We start from the raw sequence: 19,806 nt of genomic DNA, 5'->3' as shown, positions 1-19,806 counted from the left end.
CTTGGTAGGCTGATTGCTCAGTTTTCTGCTTCCACATTTGATTTCTTATGAATGGGAAAAGGAATACTTCAGTTACTTTTCTGGTTGATGGCATATATTCCTTGATATCACCTTAATGCTTTTTAATTTCTATGTATTTTGGATTCTGGAGCTTGCCTGACATCTGTGGTTTTATGCCTCACCCTCTCGCGTAACTGTTGGCCACACCAGGACCAGAGAGAAGTGGCCAGACCGATTGGTAGCAGGGCTAGGACTGGAATTCCCCAGACTTTTGGCGCCCAGCAGGCTCTGTTTTCTGTATTGCACTGCTCTTCCCTATTTCGACCCCTGTTAGGACAGTGGATGTGAAATGTAGCTGGGCGCTTTTGGGGGTGTGTTAGGAGTGTGGCAGATGCCTCAGACTGGCATTTTCCCCTGATTCTGAATTCTCATGGCTCAGAGTCAGTCTCTAGGCTACGGACCGGGAAGATACAGGAAGTTGTTTTGTGTGGCAAACTTTGCCTGGGCATTTTTTTCACCCGGCAATTTATTTGGTTTGGACTGGAATAAATCTCTGATATTGGTTTCTTTGCCAATATTATTAGGGAGTCGAGCCTGACTTGTTAACTTAGCCCGATTCGTAGTGCTTAGAATCTCAGTGAGTGTGTGTTGAACTGAGCGGAAGTGTGAGAACATCTTGGATAGTGGTTTGCAAACCTAGCTGCATCTGGGGGGCTGTGAAAAAAGCATGCGTGCTTACTCCAGACCAGTTGAAATAGAATCTGCAGGAATGGAGCCTGGGCAGCTATAGTGCTGTTAAAAACCGATATACCATAAAGGTTGAGATCCACTGATCCACAGTGAATTGGAGTCCTGGATCATAGACATGCCTTATGCTTTCACCAGCTTAGAATGGTTCTTGTGCTTTAGAACTGTGAAAAAAAGTGTTATGCAAACAAATGTGGAAATAGCCTAAATGCCACCTCCTGTTACTACCTGCCATGAAGTATATTTACCAGTTATTCACTCTATTCTGATCTCTACCCGTTCCACCTTTTCTTCATGGAACAATGATTTGACAGTTGGTTATGCAGAACCAGAGTAAGTGTAGTTTGATTGGCGGGAAACAATTTTGGGTATGAAGTACTCTTTAGGCATTTATTGAACTCTTGTTTGTACCACTGCTGTGCTGGACAGTTTATAAATATTCCTTCTTTAAACAAGGCCTATGGAGTCAGGCTGCCTGCGTCTTGCTAACTAGCTGTGTCATCTGGGGCAAGTTTTTAAGCTTATATAAACCTGACTTTCAGCTATGAAATGGGATGACAAGGAGTCATTATCATCTCACAGGATTGTGCAAATGTGTGTGTAAAGTGCTTAGTTTGGTGCCTAACACATAGTAACTACTCAGTAAAGTTATTATTACACCATCATCATCATATTTAAATGTAAATATTAAGAGCTAATAAATTTGTAAAGGTAGTATATACCCTTACGCCTTGAACCAAAGACTAGTTTAGTTTTAAGTGGTTGGGTTAATTTATCACTTAAATATTAGCCTCTTGAATACCTTGAATTTCAATTGAACGTAGCCAGAGGATTTCATAATTGGACTGTTGCCTCTGGAAGTTGGAGCTTTGTTTGGTTGGTTGGTTTCACTTCCTACACTAAGCATGTGGCTGTGTGCATCTTTATGGTGACTTCCGGTACTGGGGAATCAAAGCTTCATTCGCTTCTTTGGAGGAGATGATCTTATGCCATATGAAGCACTCAGACTTCGTTAACTATGTACCATCCAGACAAGACCAGGTGCTTCCCATGGCAGCCTGTCCTTTTCTTAGCTCTCTCATCAATCTAGCCTGTTCCTTCTATTCCTCTTTCTATTAGAACTCCTCTTCGAACAAGGAATGTTGTTTTGTCACTGCTAGGTCCCCAGCAATTAGTAATGCCTAGCACATACTAGGTGCCTCCTGAATGTTAATAGGTGATAATCTAGCAGAACACAAGATAAATCCGCAGGTTGAGATTTAAGCTGTGTGGTATGAACGCTGCATTGGCAAACTTATTGAATCAATTTTGTTAATACAAGTTTAACATGTCTTAGTAACTGACTTAGTTCAGTAATCACTTACTGAGTGTCTTCTAGGCCAGACATTTTTGTTAATACAAGTTTAACATGTCTCAGTAACTGACTCAGTTCAGTAATCATTTACTGAGTGTCTTCTAGGCCAGACATTTTTGTTAATACAAGTTTAACATGTCTTAGTAACTGACTTAGTTCAGTAATCATTTACTGAGTGTCTTCTAGGCCAGACATTGGGGACAGAAAGGTAATAATATATGATCCCTGCCTCATGCACAGGAAGTCTAGTGTGATGGACAGACATGTGCCAATGGCTGCCATGGAATATGGTGAGTATTAAGATAAAGGGGCACCCTGTGTGCCCTTGGAGCACAGAGCAGGGCTTGTGTTATGGGAACATGGGCTGCATGTGAAAACACAATTTAAATTAATTTTCTTTTTTCTTTTTTTTTTTTGAGACAGAGTATTGCTTTGTCATCCAGGCTGGAGTACAGTGGTGTGATCTTGGCTCACTGCAACGTGCTCCCCCCAGGTTCAAGCGATTCTCGTGCTTCAGCCCCCCGAGTAGCTGGGATAACAGGTGTGCACCACCATGCCTGGTTAATTTTTGCATTTTTAGTAGAGATGGAGTTTCACCATGCTAGCCGTGCTGGTCTTGAACTCCTGACATCAGGTGATCCTCCCATCTCGGCCTTCCAAAGTTCTGGGATTATAGGCATGTATGTGTTCATCCTTTTAAATATCTGCGGGTAGCACTTAACTTTAAATGGGTACTAATTAAACTATTGAATGACTTTAGTATGGATTGAATGACTTTGCTCGGTCCTCATTTTTAATTTCCTTCATTAGAGGAAAAAAAAAAATGCAGGTTGAATATCCCTCATCCAAACTGCTTGGAATCAGAAGTGTCTCAGATTTTTTTGCATTTTTGGATTTTTGAATATTTGTATTGCACTTGCTGGTTGAGCATCCTGAATTCAAAAATCCAGAATCTGAGCTGCTCCAATCAACATTTCTTTGAGCGTCACGTCGGCACTCAAAAAGTTGTGGATTTCGGAGTTTCTGGTTAGGGAGACTCATCCTATATGGGTGCTGGATTGTCACAGGATTTCTGGACCAGAGGTTAAGTGACTAGGCTTTGGTTTCCGCTTTGTTCCTAAGCAGGCTGTTTTCTTCCATAATCTCAGCTTTAGATCCCCTGGTTGTCAAAGAAGGGGATGGGCCATTGATGTTTACGGCCTCTGTTAGTTCTGACTTGGAGACACCTGGCTTCAGTTCACCTTCCTTAGGAGTGGACAAAGAATATGGGAATTTTGAAATTGTTAGTCAACATCTACAGGGTCATTGCAGCCTGGTTTTAGGTAAAGGCAATCTTTAGTGAGCCCAGGGAGAAGCACTGGTTTAGCTGTCAGCTGAGAGGGGTAAGCGGTCCTATTAAATTTTCTCTGTGTTAGTGAAAGCATTGTTAAGGGTCACAGCATTAGTGGAGCTCGCTGGAAAGAGGAGGGGAACTCACTGTTACAGGTTATATTGAATGTCTTTTCAGTCACTAAATGCTTTTTATGATATGTTTTTCAGGATTTCAGTGTTGTATGATTTCTCTGTATTAAGCACAGGAAATTAAACATCAGCAAAAAAGAATGCTCTTTCTTTATTTTTTTTTTCTTAGAGATGGAGTTTCGCTCTTGTCCCTCAGGCTGGAGTGCAGTGGCGTGATCTCAGCTCACTGCAACCTCGGCCTCCTGAGTTCAAGCGATTTTCCTGCCTCAGCCTCCCGAGTAGCTGGGATTACAGGTGCCCGCCAGCATGCCCGGCTAATTTTTGTATTTTTAGTACAGACGGGGCTTCGCCATATTGGCCAGGCTGTTCTTGATCTTCTGACCTCAGGTGATCCTCTTGCCTCGGCTTCCCAAATTGCTGGGATTACAGGCATGAGCCACCACGCCTGGCCTTGAATGTTCTTTCTATGGGAATCTACAAAAGCCAGCTTTTGAGCCTAGTAGCAGAAAACCTCTTCTTCATTGTTTAGCTGTGCTGTGAGCTTGGAGGAGGGCTTCAAGCCCAGCTGAAAAAGCTGTAGTATTTTATGTCAGTGGCTGTCTTGGAGAACTTAATGAGCACTGGGCTGGAGTGATACTGTCAGAGTTCCTGAGCTGTTTGAGGCTCTCAAAGCCTAGATACTGGGGTTGCCCAAATACATCAGCTGGACTCACTATTTCTCTCGGGAGTCGGGGGGTGGAAAATGCTGTTGTCTTAACTCTGCTCTTAATTTTACAGTGCTGTTATTAATGGTAAGAATGATTTCATACGTTTGTATTTTGCTTCGTAATTCACAGAGAATTTAAAAATCCATTATCTGATTTTATTCCCTCAGCAGTTCTGTGAAAAAGGCAGAGCAGTTTTCATATCTTCTGTTTTCCCGTGATTCTCTTGTGGCTCACAGAAGCTAAGAGCCTTCACCAAGGTCATAGGGTGAATGAGTTGCAGAGCTGGGAGTAGAGGCTCAGGCTTCTAGTGACCCTGTTTCTTCCTTGATAGCTCGCTCTGGTGGCGCTATGCTCAGGTAACTGCGCATGCTCGGTTTGGTCTTTCGTAAATCCCTGCCCCATTTTGGGGGAGGTTCTTGGGATGCTTCTATTCATTTTGGAGCATTTAAGTATCTTGTCCTCTCTCCCTCCTCCCAGATGCATGGGCATTTCTGCAGGCCCCCAGGCTGGCCCTTGTGAGTGGGAGTGTCTCCTGCCTGCACGTTGCTTGCATGCCCCCTTCTGAAGGTGCTCTTCCCCGCATGGAGCCCCCTCGTGCCTGCCTTCACACTGCAGGCTGTTCGGTAAATGTTACTGACTCAGCATCGTTGTTTTCTAGAAATGAGACGGGGTATGGAGGCCAAGTTCTTTTCTGTTTGAAGGCTGCCATGGTATCATCTTGCCTTCCCCGTGTGTGCTCCTTGAGGGTGTCGCTGTGCTGCCGTCATCTGTGTTCCCTAGGGTGCCTCCCTTGGAGTCCCAGCCGTAGCAGACATGCAGTCAGTGCTCATGGCCTAAATAAGAGGAAGGCCAACGGAGCCATTAAATCTGGAAAATGACAAGTGAGGGAAAGGAATTTTTATTGAAGGCTTGTGAAAAAGAATCTTTTTAGAAAAGTTGACCTGTTTCTTAGCTGGAGCTGAATTTCAGCTCAGAAAAGCAGCTGTGTGCCCAGAGGGCTTTGGGATTTCAGTTTGGACAGATGAATTTAATTTGTTGTTGAATTATCCTTTTGTAGTTTTATTAGACCTTTCTCCCAAATGGAATCGATTTTTCTATAAAAGTCTCACTTCCTTTTTGAGAAGTGTAACACTAATTGTATGGGATGGTCTCCCAAAAGATTACCTGCCAGGAACCAAACACACTGCCTCAGACTCAGGCCCCTGGTTTCTGCCTGTGCAGCTGCAGGGGAGAGACGCACGCTCGAACTGAAATCAAGACGCATGTCTGCATCTTCTCTTTCTTTACTGCTGTTTCGGCTCTGAGCTGGCCTGCCTTCAACATCTAGGAGCTTGGTGGGTGTAGACACATTACGGTATGGAGGAGGGATATGGTGTTGCAACAGCCAGGAGACTCACTGAAGTCTCTGTTCTCTTCCTGCTCACTGCTCTGACTTTGTACAAGTCGCATTTGTAGGGCTGTGCACAATGGTTTACACCTGTAATCCCAGCACTTTGGGAGGCCGACCTGGGAGGATCTCTTGAGCCCAGAGTTCGGAACCAGTCTGGGCAACATGGTGAAACCCCATCCCTACAAAAAATAAAAATTAAAAAATTAGCCAGGTGTGGTGGCTCATGCCTGTAATCCCAGCTACTGGAGAGGCTGAGGTGCGAGAATCACTTGAGCCCGGGAAGTCGAGGCTGCAGTGAAACATCATTACGCCACTGCACTCCAGTCTGGTCAGAGCAAGACCCTGTCTCAAAAAAAAAAAAAGAAAAACAAACAAACAGAAACCCATTAGTAATAGTGGCAGTAGTTAACTTTTGAAAGTTTGGAGAAAAGTTCCTAAATAACCTGTGACCATGGACAACTTACTTAGCCTTTCTATGACTCAGTTTCCTCATCTATGAAAAATGAGAGAATATGGTACTGATCTTACCGGATTTCAATGAGAACTAAACGAGATCAAACTCAGAGCCTGGCACCTCGTGAGTGCACACTCAATGTTATTATTTCAACATTTTAGAGGAAAAAGAATGCTAATGGGTCATTATGGCTAAACATAGTCTATCACTGGTGTTACTCATGGTATTGGAAGGAACTTGAATTCCATATAGATAGTGTGATGGAGAAAGTATTTTGGGCATTGGCAGCATTTATTCAAAGAACAAAGGACGTGTCTGTCCTGTGTGGAGAGCTGTTTCCGCTTGTTTCTTTAAATGCTATGGGAAAAGCAGTCGGCCCTGTGCTCTCTGCCGGACAGCTTCAGTCTCCATGTATTGATTTGGCCAATTGTCGCTCGCTGTCATCATGGCAGCAGCAGTTGAAGGGACAGCTTGTCTTGATTTGCATTTTTGTGTGTTCGTGCTATTTATAGACAATTAAGACATGGAAGCCTGTTTATGGCAAGCTGGCAAATTCAGCAAAACATGGAAAAACCTGTTAGCACAGTTTGCACGTGTGCGGGCACAGAGCAGCCAAATAAACACACACGTTTTCCTGTACTTTAAAAATCCTCTGGGAAAAAAAAAAAAAAAAAAAAAAAAAAAAAAGACATTAAACCATTGCCCAGATGGCTTACAGAGCTAGAGCTTTCTCCTTGAAGTACATGAGTATGGCTGTCAGATATCTGAAACCCAAAGCCATCTTAAAACATCACCATAATTTTGATGCTACCCCTACCCACCGTTTTTTTCCATTTGTAAGGTAAAAGGATCCAGGAAGGAAAGTATCAGCTTACAAAGGCTTTTGTTACAATTAATCGTTCACGTTCTTTCTTTTGGTATCTTATTCTCTGTTTACATTTTATTTTTATTTTTACTTTTTTTGAGACAGAGTCTTGCTCTGTCACCCAGGCTGGAGTGCAGTGGCACGACCTCGGCTCACTCCAACCTCTGCCTCCCAGGTTCAAGTGATTTTTGTGCCTCATCTTCCTGAGTAACTGGGATTACAGGTGTGTGCCACCACGTCCAGCTAATTTTTATGTTTTTAGTAGAGACAGAGTTTCGCCGTATTGGTCAGGCTGATCTTGAACTCCTGAACTCAGATGATCTGCCTGCCTCAGTCTCCCAAAGAGCTGAGATTACAGGTGTGAGCCACCGTGCCCGGCCGCTGTTTCCATTTTGTAACGCTAGCATCACCCCAGTGTAGGGTGGCTAGGGGTATTCTTCTTTCCTGTTTCCTGGTGTATTTTCCTCTACAGCATTGATCACTCTTTAACATACTTTTTGGTTGTCTGTCTCTACCTACAAAAATATGTATGTTCCTTGTTATATCACCAGTGCCTGGCACGTAGTTAGTCAGTCAATATTTGTTGAATGAATGAATGAATGAATGGGCTAAAAGAACCTTCTTCTTCTTTCTTCTGGCACTTCACACCAAATGCTTTTGGAAAATGCTATGTGAACAGGGATCATAAGCAGGAGAGGTTACACACATTGCTGTGGGATCGCCCATCATCCTCAGATACTTGTCTGGAAGGAGGTGGAGTACTTGAGTAGAAATGATACAAGATAACTTCTTCAGGAAATCAGCCAAGTGTCACAGCTTTTCACATAGGCGTGTGATATTTGCGTATGTGTGTATGAAGAGCTGTCGTGGCCTAGAATCACGGGCCTTTAGATCCCTTGTACAGATAGAAAAGTAAAGGCCGAGGCCCAGGAATGCTGCAGGCCACCGAGGTAGAGTCCCTGTCTGCCCTTCTCAGTGCCCGGTCACTTCTCACTGCACTCCCCTCTTTACTGCTAAAGCCACTTTCCCTGACTCTGAATGTGTAACCACGAGGGAGAAAAATGTACTCCAGGCTCACAGTTTGTGGAGAAAAAGCCCAGCAGCTGAAAATCATGTTGACGAAGTTTGTACCTAGAAAAAGTGGCCATTTCTATAGTGTCTTTAAATTTCCCTGTTTCTCATACATTTTATAAACAAGACAGTAGAAGGAGATTTGGGGACAGCAACTTTAGAACAAGGGGGAAAAAAATCAAACCTAGAACATTCCAGTTTCTGTTTTCTTCTCAGTTTAGGGCTGAGGCACTTTAGCTTCCTGTCTAAGGGACCACTCAAATCTGATTAGAAGCCATTGTGGGCTGGTAATTATCCGTAATTTTAGGAAGACAGATGCAGCACCAACTCTGTTCTCTAATAGCAGGCTTATTAATTTTATATTTGCATGGCAGGAGAAGCAGATGGCAAGGTGGGATAAGCGTCCAGATGCTTGGTCATTGATAGCTTTTTACTTCCACGTATCACATGGGGATTTGGGACCCAGGAGGCCTGCTGAGAACTGATGATTATCTGTCCCTTAACCAGCTAGGTTCTTTTTAATCCTGAGCTCAGAAAGATTGCTCCTACTGCAGCCAGGGAAGACAGGTGGTTGACTGGTTAGAAATCATGGCAGGTTATTTTCTCCAGTTGGCAAGCAGAGCTATCAAAAAGTTGTCTTCTCTATTGTATTTCAAATCTGGGTGTTAAAAAAATTGTGTAAGCAAATTAAGCATTTATTTAATGGTAGTTGTGTGTGTTCTTGATGCGAATGAGAGGTGCATTCCCTTGTAAAATCCCTGGGACACTGTAGGAGGACGTGAGCCTTAGAACTGAAGTTGGTTTTCTAGATAATCATGTAGACATGATGATGCTGAGCACCAGACAAAGATGTTGATTGAAGTGATTTAAAAAAATTTTCTGAGTTCAGAGTTTACACCAATATTTAGAAAATCAGCAAAGGAACTTGGAGGAATGTTCTCAGGCATCCAGTTCAGCCCCCTACCCACATTGTCATAAACTCCGAGTGTGTGTACAGGGAGGCGCATTCCTTTCTGGTCTCATCACAGATCCTTCCCTGGCTCTGCACCTGCCTGTCATGTACGTCCGTGTGAAGAGACCACCAAACAGGCTTTGTGTGAGCAATAAAGCTTTTTAATCACCTGGGTGCAGGCGGGCTGAGTCCTAAAAGAGAGTCAGTGGAGGGAGATAAGGGTGGGGCCATTTTATAGGATTTGGGTAGGTAAAGGAAAATTACAGTCAAAGGGGGGTTGTTCTCTGGTGGGCAGGAGTGGGGGTCACAAGGTGCTCAGTGTGGGAGCTTTTTGAGCCAGGATGAGCCAGGAAAAGGAATTTCACAAGATAATATCATCACTTAAGGCAAGAACCGGCCATTTTCACTTCTTTTGTGGTGGAATGTCATCAGTTAAGGCCGGACAGGGCATTTGCACTTCTTTTGTGATTCTTCAGTTACTTCAGGCCATCTGGGCATATATGTGCAAGTCACAGGGGATGCGATGGCTTGGCTTGGGCTCAGAAGCCTGACATTGCCCTCTTCCCTACCTTCCCTACCTTTTCCCTCCTGTGCGGTTCTCTCACAAAGTGAATGGCCTCAGCCACAGCTTCTCTGCAGCTGCATCAGACTGTGGCAACTGGAGTGGTGGCTGCTGCAGGGCCTGCTGTCCCCACGGAGCCCAGTCTTGCTTGCCACTACAACCTGGTCACCATTTTGCCCTGAAAGTATGTAATTCTACAGAATGTGAGCCCACATGCTGGGGATGGAGGCGTCTTTATCACGGTGTGCTCTGCATATTTTAATCTTGGGTGGAAAGTATGGAAAAGTATGTGATACCTGTGGTTTGATGTCAGAAGGACGTTGTGAACTTGATGTGGACTGAGGATGTTAAGGTGCAACAGGCACCCCGGCTTCATTAAATGAGACTTCCCCATCTCCCTGCCAGGCACACACAGGTGTATGGCCATGCCTTATGTGTTATCCTTATCTAGAGTGTGCCTTGTTGTCATGCTTAAAATTACATGATGATATTCTGCCTCATAGAGTAGGTCCCAAACCGCATTCAACACAGAAATGTACTCTTGCTATTGTACATAGAAAGTGCTTTCATATACCAAGTGGGAGAGCAGTCCTAAAATCTGGGCTGGAATCGCAGAAGGAAGGCATTGGAAAGCAACAGATTCCCTAATCCGAAGCTGATTTTTGATGAACCTAGAAACAGGACCAAGAGAAGTGAATTTGCCTAAGGCCCTGACAGTGTCTCACGGTAGCATCTGAACCTAGCAGTTTCTTGACCTATTTCTTTAAATGATTAGTCATGCTTCCTCTGATTCCTATATAAACATTCATTTATATAATGTTCATTCTTCATTCATTCTTTTATATTCATTTATATAATGTTCCTCATTCATTCTTTTGTTTCAGTGAATTATTGCAGTGCTACCACGAAACAGTATTTGAGTCAAAATGTGGCAGTGTTGATCCCTTTCCAAGGATTTTAGTTGCACAGTTTTTCAAAGCTGTGCTAGCAGTTTCTTGTTGGTTGCAAGGTGTCCTTTCAGAAGCCAATTGTGTGGTGTATTTATGTTGATTGTTGGAGGTAGTTTGGTTAGAACCTACTTCGAGTGGCTGGCGTGGGCCTGGGGGACAGTGACAGCTGCCTGCTTCATGGGCAGAGATGAAGTAATTGCTTCCTGGGAAGTACCATCCTCCTGGCCACACTCTCCAGCCCATTTCGTTTGTGTTGGTTTCCTTGGCATCTGCACGTTTCTGGCTTCATGTGAGTCTCATTTATTTTAGCGTATGACTTCAGGCTGTGGGGAAGAATGGCCATTTTAGCAAAGAGATGCACACAAAGGAACAACTGGCTAAATGTGAGTGAAGACATTCTTAGGGGGGGTTTCATTTCTTTTATTCTGTGACAGGCAGTCTGGGAAGCCGTCTGGACACGTGGCCTGCGCTGTCACAGTTCCTCCTTGCAGGATTGCAGATGTTTGGAGATTGTAGTGATAACTGTTATTGAGAATGTCATTCTCGCAGGCTCTAGTAAGTCAGGATTTATTCAGTGTTAATTTGTTAAAGACAACTGTATTTCTAGCCAAATCCATGTTAGACGTTTCTCCTGGCATTGTTGCTGGGGGTATTCCCGTGGCTTAGTCTTAGGGAAGCACACGCCTTTGAATACTGCTGAAGCTGTGAGTACCCAAAGCGCACCGGAGTACTTTTGCCATATGAGGTGTTAGTCACTGATACACATCTCAGTCAGACCTGATGGATTCTTGACCCCTTCCTTTTTTAATTTTTTAATTTTTAATTTTTATTTTTGTTTTTTAAGAGCACAACCCCTCAGGTGGCCACCATGAATCTCTGGTGTTTTCAGTTGGCTGCAGCCTATTTGCCATCTCTGGTTCAAACATATTCAAAGCCTGATGATGCTTCCCTCTGTTGTTCTTCTGCTGTGTGACCTCCGCACCCGCAGGGTTCAAGACTGTCAGAGCTGGGAGCCACCTTCACAACTACCAGGGTTTCCAGAACCTCCTTCTTCTAGCCCTGGGGATGGAAGAGATGTCATCAGAGGTGAAGGCTTATTAGGTTTCCATGCCATTGATAACGAATGAGGAGGTTTTCTTTTATATAAGGGGAGCGTCTTATAACGTGCTTTAGTAGGGTAAAGAAGCTTTTGAGGTTTGCTTTCTCTGGAAAGATAATTTGTGATCCTGCCCTTGCTTTCAACAAAAATATAGTTTGCATACCAGTGCATTTTGTATTACTGAGCACTGGCTGACAAATGGTTCTTAACTCGTCATTCACTCAGCCACTGTTTCTTGAATGGCATATGTGTGCCAGCTGTAGTAGGAACTTGCTAGGCTCTAGGACTAACCCTTATGAAACGGGGGTCCTGGGGGAAGCAAATGCATATAAATATAAACGTTTGAGGGGATATCAGAGGGGGTGCCTATAGGTGCAAAACTTCGTTCATTCTTTGCCCCATCTAGGAGGTTTTGTGTCTTAGCAGCATGTTCCATAGCAACACATCCCTCTATCAAAATATTCATCTTATTATTTTGAAATTCTCTGCTTAGGTATGTGTTTTTCCGACTAAGTTTAGAACTGGTTAAGGACAGCCTATGGGGTATGTATTATATATATCTAAACACACACATATATTTATATATATACACATTACCAGTATAAATTTACAATATATTTATATATATACACACATATATATTTCTCCCTTTCTGTATATACACACACACACCACACACATATATGTACACACACACATATATGAAATTCTACTGCCAAGCACAGAAAGTCAAAACTAGGCAAGGATTCTTTTAGTGTTCATGAAAAAATAGATGTGCTTAGTTGAGAGCATCCTTCAGTTGCCAGGGGAAAGACAGGATGGATTCACAAATGGAGATAGTGTTTTGTTTTTGTTTTGGTTTTTGTTTTTTCTTTGTTTAACTCTTGAATTCAAAATAATCCAGACTTATGGAAAAGTTGCAAAAATAGTACAGAGAATTCCCATATACTCTTCCCTCAGATTCCCCAAACATTTCACCCCATTTGTACTTTCTCTTTCTCTCTCTGTGGATATAATTTTTTTTTTTTTCTGAAATGTTTGAGAGTGGAAGGTAGAATGCAGGGTAGGGTGAAAGGTGGAAGGAGAGAGGTAGGTTGGGAGGCTTTTTTTTTTTTTTTTTAAACCTTCTGAGATGGAGTTTCGCTCTTGTCACCCAGGCTGGAGTGCAATGGCACGATCTCGGCTCACTGTAACCTCTGCCTTCTGTGTTCAAGTGATTCTCCTGCTTCAGCCTCCCGAATAGCTGGGATTACAGGCACCCACCACCATGCTTGGCTAATTTTTTGTATTTTTAGTAGAGGGGTTTCACCATGTTGGCCAGGCTGGTCTTGAACTCCTGACCTCTGATGATCCACCTGCCTTGGCCTACCAAAGTACTGGGATTACAAGCATGAGCCACTGTGCCTGGCGATTGGGAGGCTTTTGCAGTAACCCAGAGCGCTGTGATGAGGGCTGGACCTGGTTGGAAATGATGAGAAAGGTGAGAAGTGGTTAGGTCTGGCATATAGTTTGAAAGGAGAGTTTAAATGGGTTAGATGACAAGAGAGAGACGTGGCTCTGAAGGCATAGTAGCCCTTGCCCTGCTGGGCCGGATGAGACAGGCAGCCTAGGGCTACTACCGCACCCTGCGGGCGGCTCAGGACCTGGGCCAGCGGAGGAACCAGGCAGTGGTGCTGGCCAACTTCGGGACCCTGTGCCTGCACGCGGGTGCCAGCAGGCTGGCCCAGCACCACCTCCTGGAGGCCGTGCGGCTGTTCTCAAGGCTGCCCTGCAGGGAGTGTGGCCGGGACTTCACCCACGTGCTCCTGCAGCTGGGCCACCTCTGCACCCACCAGGGTCCGGCCCAGCAGGGCAAGGGCTACTATGAGTGGGCCCTTCCAGTCGCTGTGGAGATGGGCCATGTGGAGAGTGAGTGCCCCGGTTCCTCCTGTTCACCTTCCGGGGCCACTCGCATCAGGGCACACCTGGGGTTTGTGATTCAGAAACAAGTGGTGGTTTTTCCACCATCGAAAGTGCTGAGTCATGGCCAGCAGCAGATGTTGGCAAGCGCCCTGGAGACAGGCGGTTCCCATGCAAGGCCAGGCCCTCTGCCCTACTGGGGCAGCCAGCTCTTCCCAGTTTGCCCAGGGACCATGCTGCCTTGAGCACGGAAAGTCCTGCGTGCTGGGAATCCCTAGCCATAACCCTGGGATCAAGACAGGCTCTGCTGAGCTGGGACTTGGGGCCCCTCCATGAGCTAGGCCCTGAACGCCGGTTCTTGTGCCCGTCTTATCTGCTTGGTGTGTTGGCAGGCTGCGCACCTGTCATCCCACTTCACAAAGGACACGGGGCGGGTGATTGCCCGAAGCCGCAGAGCAGTTCATGCAAAAGCAGCTCGTTGTGCAGTGTGTGCCAGCCCCACGCATAAATAGGGCTTGTGGGGTCCTCGGGTGGCAGGGACTGAGCATGGGAATGTGAGTTTTAGGCCAGAGAAGCCACAAAAGGGTGAGTGGCGTGATGGCGGGGCAGCACTTGGCCCCGGGTTAGGGAAGCCTCTTAGTCTGGGACCAGAGGGTTGAGAGGATTTAATCAAGTAATAGGTGGTGGTGGAGGGGCTGGTGGTGTAGCCTGTGTGAAGGACCAGGGATAAGCTAGTGGGGGTGAGTGGTGGTGAGTGAGTGGGGGTGAGTGAGCGGGGATGAGTGAGTGGGGGTGAGTGAGTGGAGGTGTGATGGGGGTGAGTGGGAGTGTGAGCGGGGATGAGTGGGGTGTGAGCAGGGGTGAGCGAGTGGGGGTGAGTGAGCGGGGACGAAGGGGGTGTGAGGGGCAGTGAGTGAGTGGGGGTGATTGAGTGGGGGTGAGTGAGCGGGGATGAGTGAGTGGTGGTGAGTGAGCGGAGGTGTGATGGTCAGTGAGCGGGGATGAGTGGGGGTGAGTGAGCAGAGGTGTGATGGGAGTGAGTGATCAGGAGTGTGAGCCGGGATGAGTGGGGTGCGGTGGTGAGTGAGTGGGGATGAGTGAGCGGGAGTGTGAGTGGAGATGAGTGAGTGGGGGTGAGTGAGCGGAGGTATGATGGGGTGAGTGAGTGGGAGTGTGAGCGGGGATGACTGAGTGGGGGTGAGTGAGCGGAGGTGTGATTGGGGTGAGTGAGCGGAAGTGTGAGCGGGGATAAGTGGGGTGTGAGCGGGGGTGAGTGAGCAGGGCTTATGCAGGGAGGTGCAGAGTTAGGAGTGCGTGGGTTGGGTGCTGGATGGTGAGAAGCTCTTCTGGAGAGCTAAGCAGGGCCTGGGGCCTCAGGCTGTGGCTTGGCCTTTTCCCCAAGAGCACTGGGGAGCCATGGAGTGCTATCCAACAGTCACTGCAGACTGAGCAGTGAATGGACAGTAGGTGGGCAGGGCTGTCCGAAATCTAGGCCGCAGAGGATAGATGAGGAAGTTGAGTCCAGGGAAATGGCCGAGACAAGGGATACTGTTGTGGGTCCCCTCTGCCTTGCAGTGCTTTGTCATGGCATAGTGAGAGCACTCAGAGCTGCCTCCTGTGGCCTGGACCAGAGCCCCAGGGGCTGTGGCCAAATCTGCCCATTTCCCAGCACAGGCCTGGCACCCACTCCTGGCCCTAGGAGGGATGAGATTTTGGGAAGGACCATGTGAAGGGGCCCCGGTCCCACATATCTGCCCAAGGAGGGGTGGGGGGTTCAGACCCAGGCTTCTTCCCCAGGGGCATTCTCTGACTGGAAGGAGACCCTCCAGGAATCCAGCGCCCCAACCCCCACTGCAGCCTCCCGTGGCTCCTGGCACAATAGCCTGTGGCACCTCCTCCTACGAGGCCGTCCCCAGGGTGCTGGGGGATTCAGACTTGGAAATGCAGGCCAGGGAACGGGGATCATGCCTCCCTATCTCCCCACCCTGCCCTGAATGGTCAAGGAGACCGAGGGCGGCGCTGATACCCCACATGCTTACTTGGGGTCATTTTTGAGTCACTTTTGGTAGTTTGTGTCATTTTAGGAGTTTGGCTGTTGTGTCTAGATGGTCTGATTTGTTGGTGTAGAGTTGTTCGTAGTGTTTTCATGGAATCCTTTTATTTCTGTCAGGTTGGCAATAATGTTTCCTCTTTCATTTCTCATTTTAGAAACTTGGGTTTTTAATTTTTTATTTATTTCTTTTTATTAGAGATGGGGTCTCATCATGTTCCCCCAGGCTAGTCTTGAATGCTGGCCTCAGCGATCCTTCCACCTCGGCCTCACAAAGCGCTGGGATGACAGGCGTGAGCCATGGTGCTCAGTCTCTGATTTCCGTCATTTGTGTCCCTCTTTCTTTTCTTGGTCAGTCTGGTGAAAGATTTGTCAATTTTGTTATTATTTTCAAAAAACCCACTTTTGGTTCTGTTGATTATCTCTGTTTTTCCATTCTCTGTATTTTTACTTCCCATTTCCACTCTCATATTTATTATTTTCTTCCTTTTATTTGCTTTGGGTTTAGTTCATTCTTTTTCTAGTTTCTCAAGGTGGAAGGTTAGGTTTTTGAGATTTTTCTTCTGTCTTTGAATGTAGACATTTACAGTTATAAATTTCCCTTTCAGCACTGCCTTAGCTGCATGTTGGAATTTTTGATACACTGTGCTATTTTTTTTTTTTTTTAAAGACAGAGTTTTGCTCTATTGCCCAGGGTGGGGTGCAGTGGTGTAATCTTGGCTCACTGCAACTTCTACCCAGGTTCAAGCCATTCTCATGCCTCAGCCTCCCGAGTAGCTGGGATTACAGACATGCACCACCCTACCCGGCTAATTTTTATATTTTACTTTTTTATAGAGACGGGATTTCACCATGTTTCCCAGGCTGTTCTCAAACTCCTGGACTCAAGCGATCCTCCCGCCTCGGCCTCCCACAGTGCTGGGATGACAGGCGTGAGCCACCGCGCTGGCCCGGGCTGTGCATTTGTTTGCATTCTTCTCAAATTAGTTTTCAGTTTCCCTGATGGTCTCTTTGACTCACTGGTTGTTTAGGAGTGTGTAATTTCCACATATTTTTGAATTTCTCACATTTCCTTCACTGTTGATTTCCAGTTTCATGCCAGTACAGCTGAAGAACACCTCTGCTTTGGTCTCAGACCTTCTCCATTCCCTGAGGCTCATTTTGTGGCCTGGCACATGGTCTGTCATGGGGAATGTCCCATGGGTGCTCGAGAGGACTGTGTATTCAGCTGTTGTTGGGTGGTGTGTGTAACAGCTGTCCATTTGGCGTACCTGGTTTCCTGTGTTAATCTCCGGAATGTTTCTGGCACTAGAAAATCAGAAGCTTTCCACTGTTCCCAGCGCCCTGGCTTTGGGAGAGGTCAGTGAGCCTGTGGCTTGGGAGCCTGGATGCATGAGAGAAGCATGTGTGGGAACGCCAGGGCCCAGCTTTGAACCCCGTTCCCCCAACATGATGCCGTATGTGGCAGACATGACGCTTGGCTTTGCTCTCTCAGGGTTCCATCTGCGACAGGGGCTACTTGTGCCCCTGGCCTCATCAGCTCAGGCTGAAGGCGGCCCTGGTCCTGGCCAGAGAGGCTTTGTGAAGCAGAAATAGATGGCCTGGTGCAGGGGCCGAGCCTGGCCAGGACCTCAGCCCTGGGAGTTGTAAAGAAGGCCGGCCTCTACCATGAGCATCTGCACCAAGGTGTGCCCATGTAACTGTGTGTTCGGAATCTGTCCTGAAATGGGTGCATGGCCTGTCTGTGCTCAGTCTCCCCACCTATGGGGCCCAGGCTCACAGAGGTGTGAAAGAGGCAAGCATGGCGCAGGGTCCTCCGAGCCCAGCCAGCCTCGCTTCGATGCTGGGAGACTAATGTCTTCCATTTTGTCTTCTGCCCAGGCCAGCTGCGGTCCGTCCAGCGGCTGTGCTACTTCTACGGCACCGTCATGCCCAGTGAGGCCCAGCGTGTCATCTACCATGAGCTCCAGCTCTCCCTGGCCCGCAAGGTGGCCGACAAGGTGCTGGAGGGGCAGCTCCTGGAGACCATCAGTCAGCTCTACCTGTCCCTGGGTACCGAGCGGTAAGGGCTGGCTTTGCAGTGGTGGAGGTGGGGATGGGCAGGGCAAGGAGCGGGGCACAAGAAAGCTGGCCCAGGACCCCAGCAGCCCCTCTCCTTTTGATCATTTGGTTCCTTGGCATCAGATGCTTTGAGCTGGTGGGCCTGGGGTCGTTCCAGGGCTGCTGCTGGCCCGTGAGTCCCAGCTTGAGCCTCCCTTGTTGGGTCAAAGGTCATCTCCACCCCAGCAGAGGCAGTACGTGCTCTCTGGGCTGTTCTTCCTACTATGGTGGCTTTTGTCATCTGACCTCTGACTGCCCCGAATCTTCACTCCTGGCCTTCATCTGTCCCCTTAAATGTGACCACAGCAGCCACCTGTGGCTTCTCTCCCACAGAAGACAGAGCCAGTTGTGTCACCTGCTTCCCTGGGGCAGGGTTTCAAGGTCTCACATCCCATATGTGGCCTACTCGGCTTCCCCCAAGCATCCTGACCTGGTGGGGTAACCATGGCCCTGGCCACCCCACCCACAGGGCCCAGTGACATTGCTGCAGTCACACCCCCTCGAGTGTCAGACTTACTGAGAGAGCAGGGAAGGAGCCAGATTCCATGGGGACCTGGGAGACTGGCTCCAGTCTTGGCCTCAGGTTCACAGAAGGAAAATGGGCCAGTGTGCTAGAGCCATGCTTCTCAAAGTGTAGTCCCTGGACCAGCAGAGCAGCATCCATGTCACCTAGGAGCCTGTGGCAAGTGGGAGTTCTAGGGCCTGCCCCAGGCCTGTGGAGCCGGAAGCTCTGTGGGCAGGGCCAGCAAGCTATAGGGACAGGCCTCCGGGTGACTGTGATACCTGCACACCTTGAGAACCATCGGCCCAGATAGCCTCTGAACACTAACGGCTCCTGGTGCGTCTGGAGAAGACACAGGCCATGTCTGGGAGGCAGGGGAGATGGACTAGCACATTCCTCCTGCCACAGGGCAGCATGATGCCCAATTCCCTCAGAAGGATGTCCTTCATCTTTTCCATGCTGTGTGTGTTCACCCTGGCCCTCCCAGCACCCTGGGAAGGGCAGAACACTGCACACACAAGGGGGCCGTTCCCAGTCCGCACATTCCAGATTCATCTGTCACCAGACCCACAGGAGGAGGCAGACTGGTTCCAGGAGGATGAAAGCCCTTGTTCTGACACCTGTGTCTGATTCCAGGGCCTACAAATCCACTCTGGACTACACTAAATGAAGTCTGGGGATTTTCATTGATCTTCAGAAGAAAGAGAAGGAGGCGCGTGCCTGGCTGCAAGCAGGGAAGATCTATTACAGCCTGCAGCAGAGCGAGCTGGTGGACTTGTACATCCAGGTGAGTGGCAAGGGATGCAGGAGGACCCCTGTGCTGTTCACTTTCTGTCCATCCACCCATCCATTCATTCTTCCATCATCTATTTACCTGTTCATCCATCCATCCATCCATCCATCCATCCATCCATCCATCCATCCATCTGTGCATCCATCCATCCATCATTCATCCATCCTTTTCTCATCCATCTATTCACCCATCTATCCATCCATTCACCTGTCCATCCACCCATCCATTCATCCTTCCATCATCTATCTGTTTACCTGCTCATCCTTCCATCCATCCATCCATCATCCATCCATTCTTCCATCATCTTCCCATATACCTGTGGGTCCTTCCATCTATCCATCTATCATCCATCCTTCCATCCTTCCATCATCCATCCATTCACCTGTTTGTCTTTCCACGCATCCATCCATCCATCCATCCATCATCCATCCCTCTGTCCATCCATCCATCCCTCCGTCCATCCATCCATCTATCATCCATCCATCCTTTTATCATCCATCCATTCTCCTGTCCATCCATCCATTCACCTGTTCGTCCATCCATCCATCCTTCCATCTATCTTTCCATCATCCATCCAACTGTTCATCCTTCTATCCATCCATCCATCCATCATGCTTCTGTTCACCTCTTCGTCCATCCATTCACCTGTTCGTCCATCCTTCCATCCATCCTTCCATCCATCTTTCCATTATCCATCCAACCATCTTCCATCCATCCATGATGCTTTCATTCAGCTGTCCATCCATCCATCCATTCATTCATCATCCATCCTTTTATCATCCATCCATCCATTGACCTGTTCATCCATCTCTCTGTCCATTCTTCCATCCTTCCATCATCCATTCACCTG

At 47.3% G+C, this 19,806-nt stretch overlaps 1 protein-coding gene across 3 annotated transcripts; it reads left to right on the top strand.

The window, feature by feature from the left end:
* The first annotated feature begins 2,343 nt into the window (after positions 1 to 2,343).
* LOC135971389 (SH3 domain and tetratricopeptide repeat-containing protein 1-like) lies at positions 2,344 to 18,901 on the top strand. 3 transcript variants are annotated; one of them, XM_065546580.2, is made up of 3 exons: positions 2,344 to 2,391; positions 17,443 to 17,623; positions 18,800 to 18,901. In XM_065546580.2, exons 1-3 carry the CDS (start codon positions 2,355 to 2,357, stop codon positions 18,831 to 18,833), a joined length of 252 nt encoding a protein of 83 aa, XP_065402652.2. In that variant the 5' UTR covers positions 2,344 to 2,354; the 3' UTR covers positions 18,834 to 18,901. The 3 variants fall into 3 exon arrangements, with proteins under 3 accessions (XP_065402652.2, XP_065402653.1, XP_065402651.1); XM_065546581.2 differs by lacking the exon at positions 2,344 to 2,391 and adding an exon at positions 2,429 to 2,735; XM_065546579.2 differs by lacking the exon at positions 2,344 to 2,391 and adding an exon at positions 16,662 to 16,920.
* Positions 18,902 to 19,806: the final 905 nt, after the last annotated feature.

Source organism: Macaca fascicularis, chromosome 6 (genome assembly GCF_037993035.2).
Source record: "Macaca fascicularis isolate 582-1 chromosome 6, T2T-MFA8v1.1".
Lineage (NCBI taxonomy): Eukaryota > Metazoa > Chordata > Mammalia > Primates > Cercopithecidae > Macaca > Macaca fascicularis.
The sequence above is the reverse complement of the archived record's forward strand: the minus strand, read 5'-3'. Positions and strand labels throughout refer to the sequence as shown.

Excerpts from the sequence above, each read along its gene's own strand:
- LOC135971389 (XM_065546579.2), top strand. The coding sequence starts at position 16,737 with ATGGTCTGTCATGGGGAATGTCCCATGGGTGCTCGAGAGGACTGTGTA. Across the intron at positions 16,921-17,442 it reads GCGCCCTGGCTTTGGGAGAG|GCCAGCTGCGGTCCGTCCAG; the intron begins GTCAGTGAGCCT and ends TCTTCTGCCCAG. Across the intron at positions 17,624-18,799 it reads CTGTCCCTGGGTACCGAGCG|GGCCTACAAATCCACTCTGG; the intron begins GTAAGGGCTGGC and ends GTCTGATTCCAG.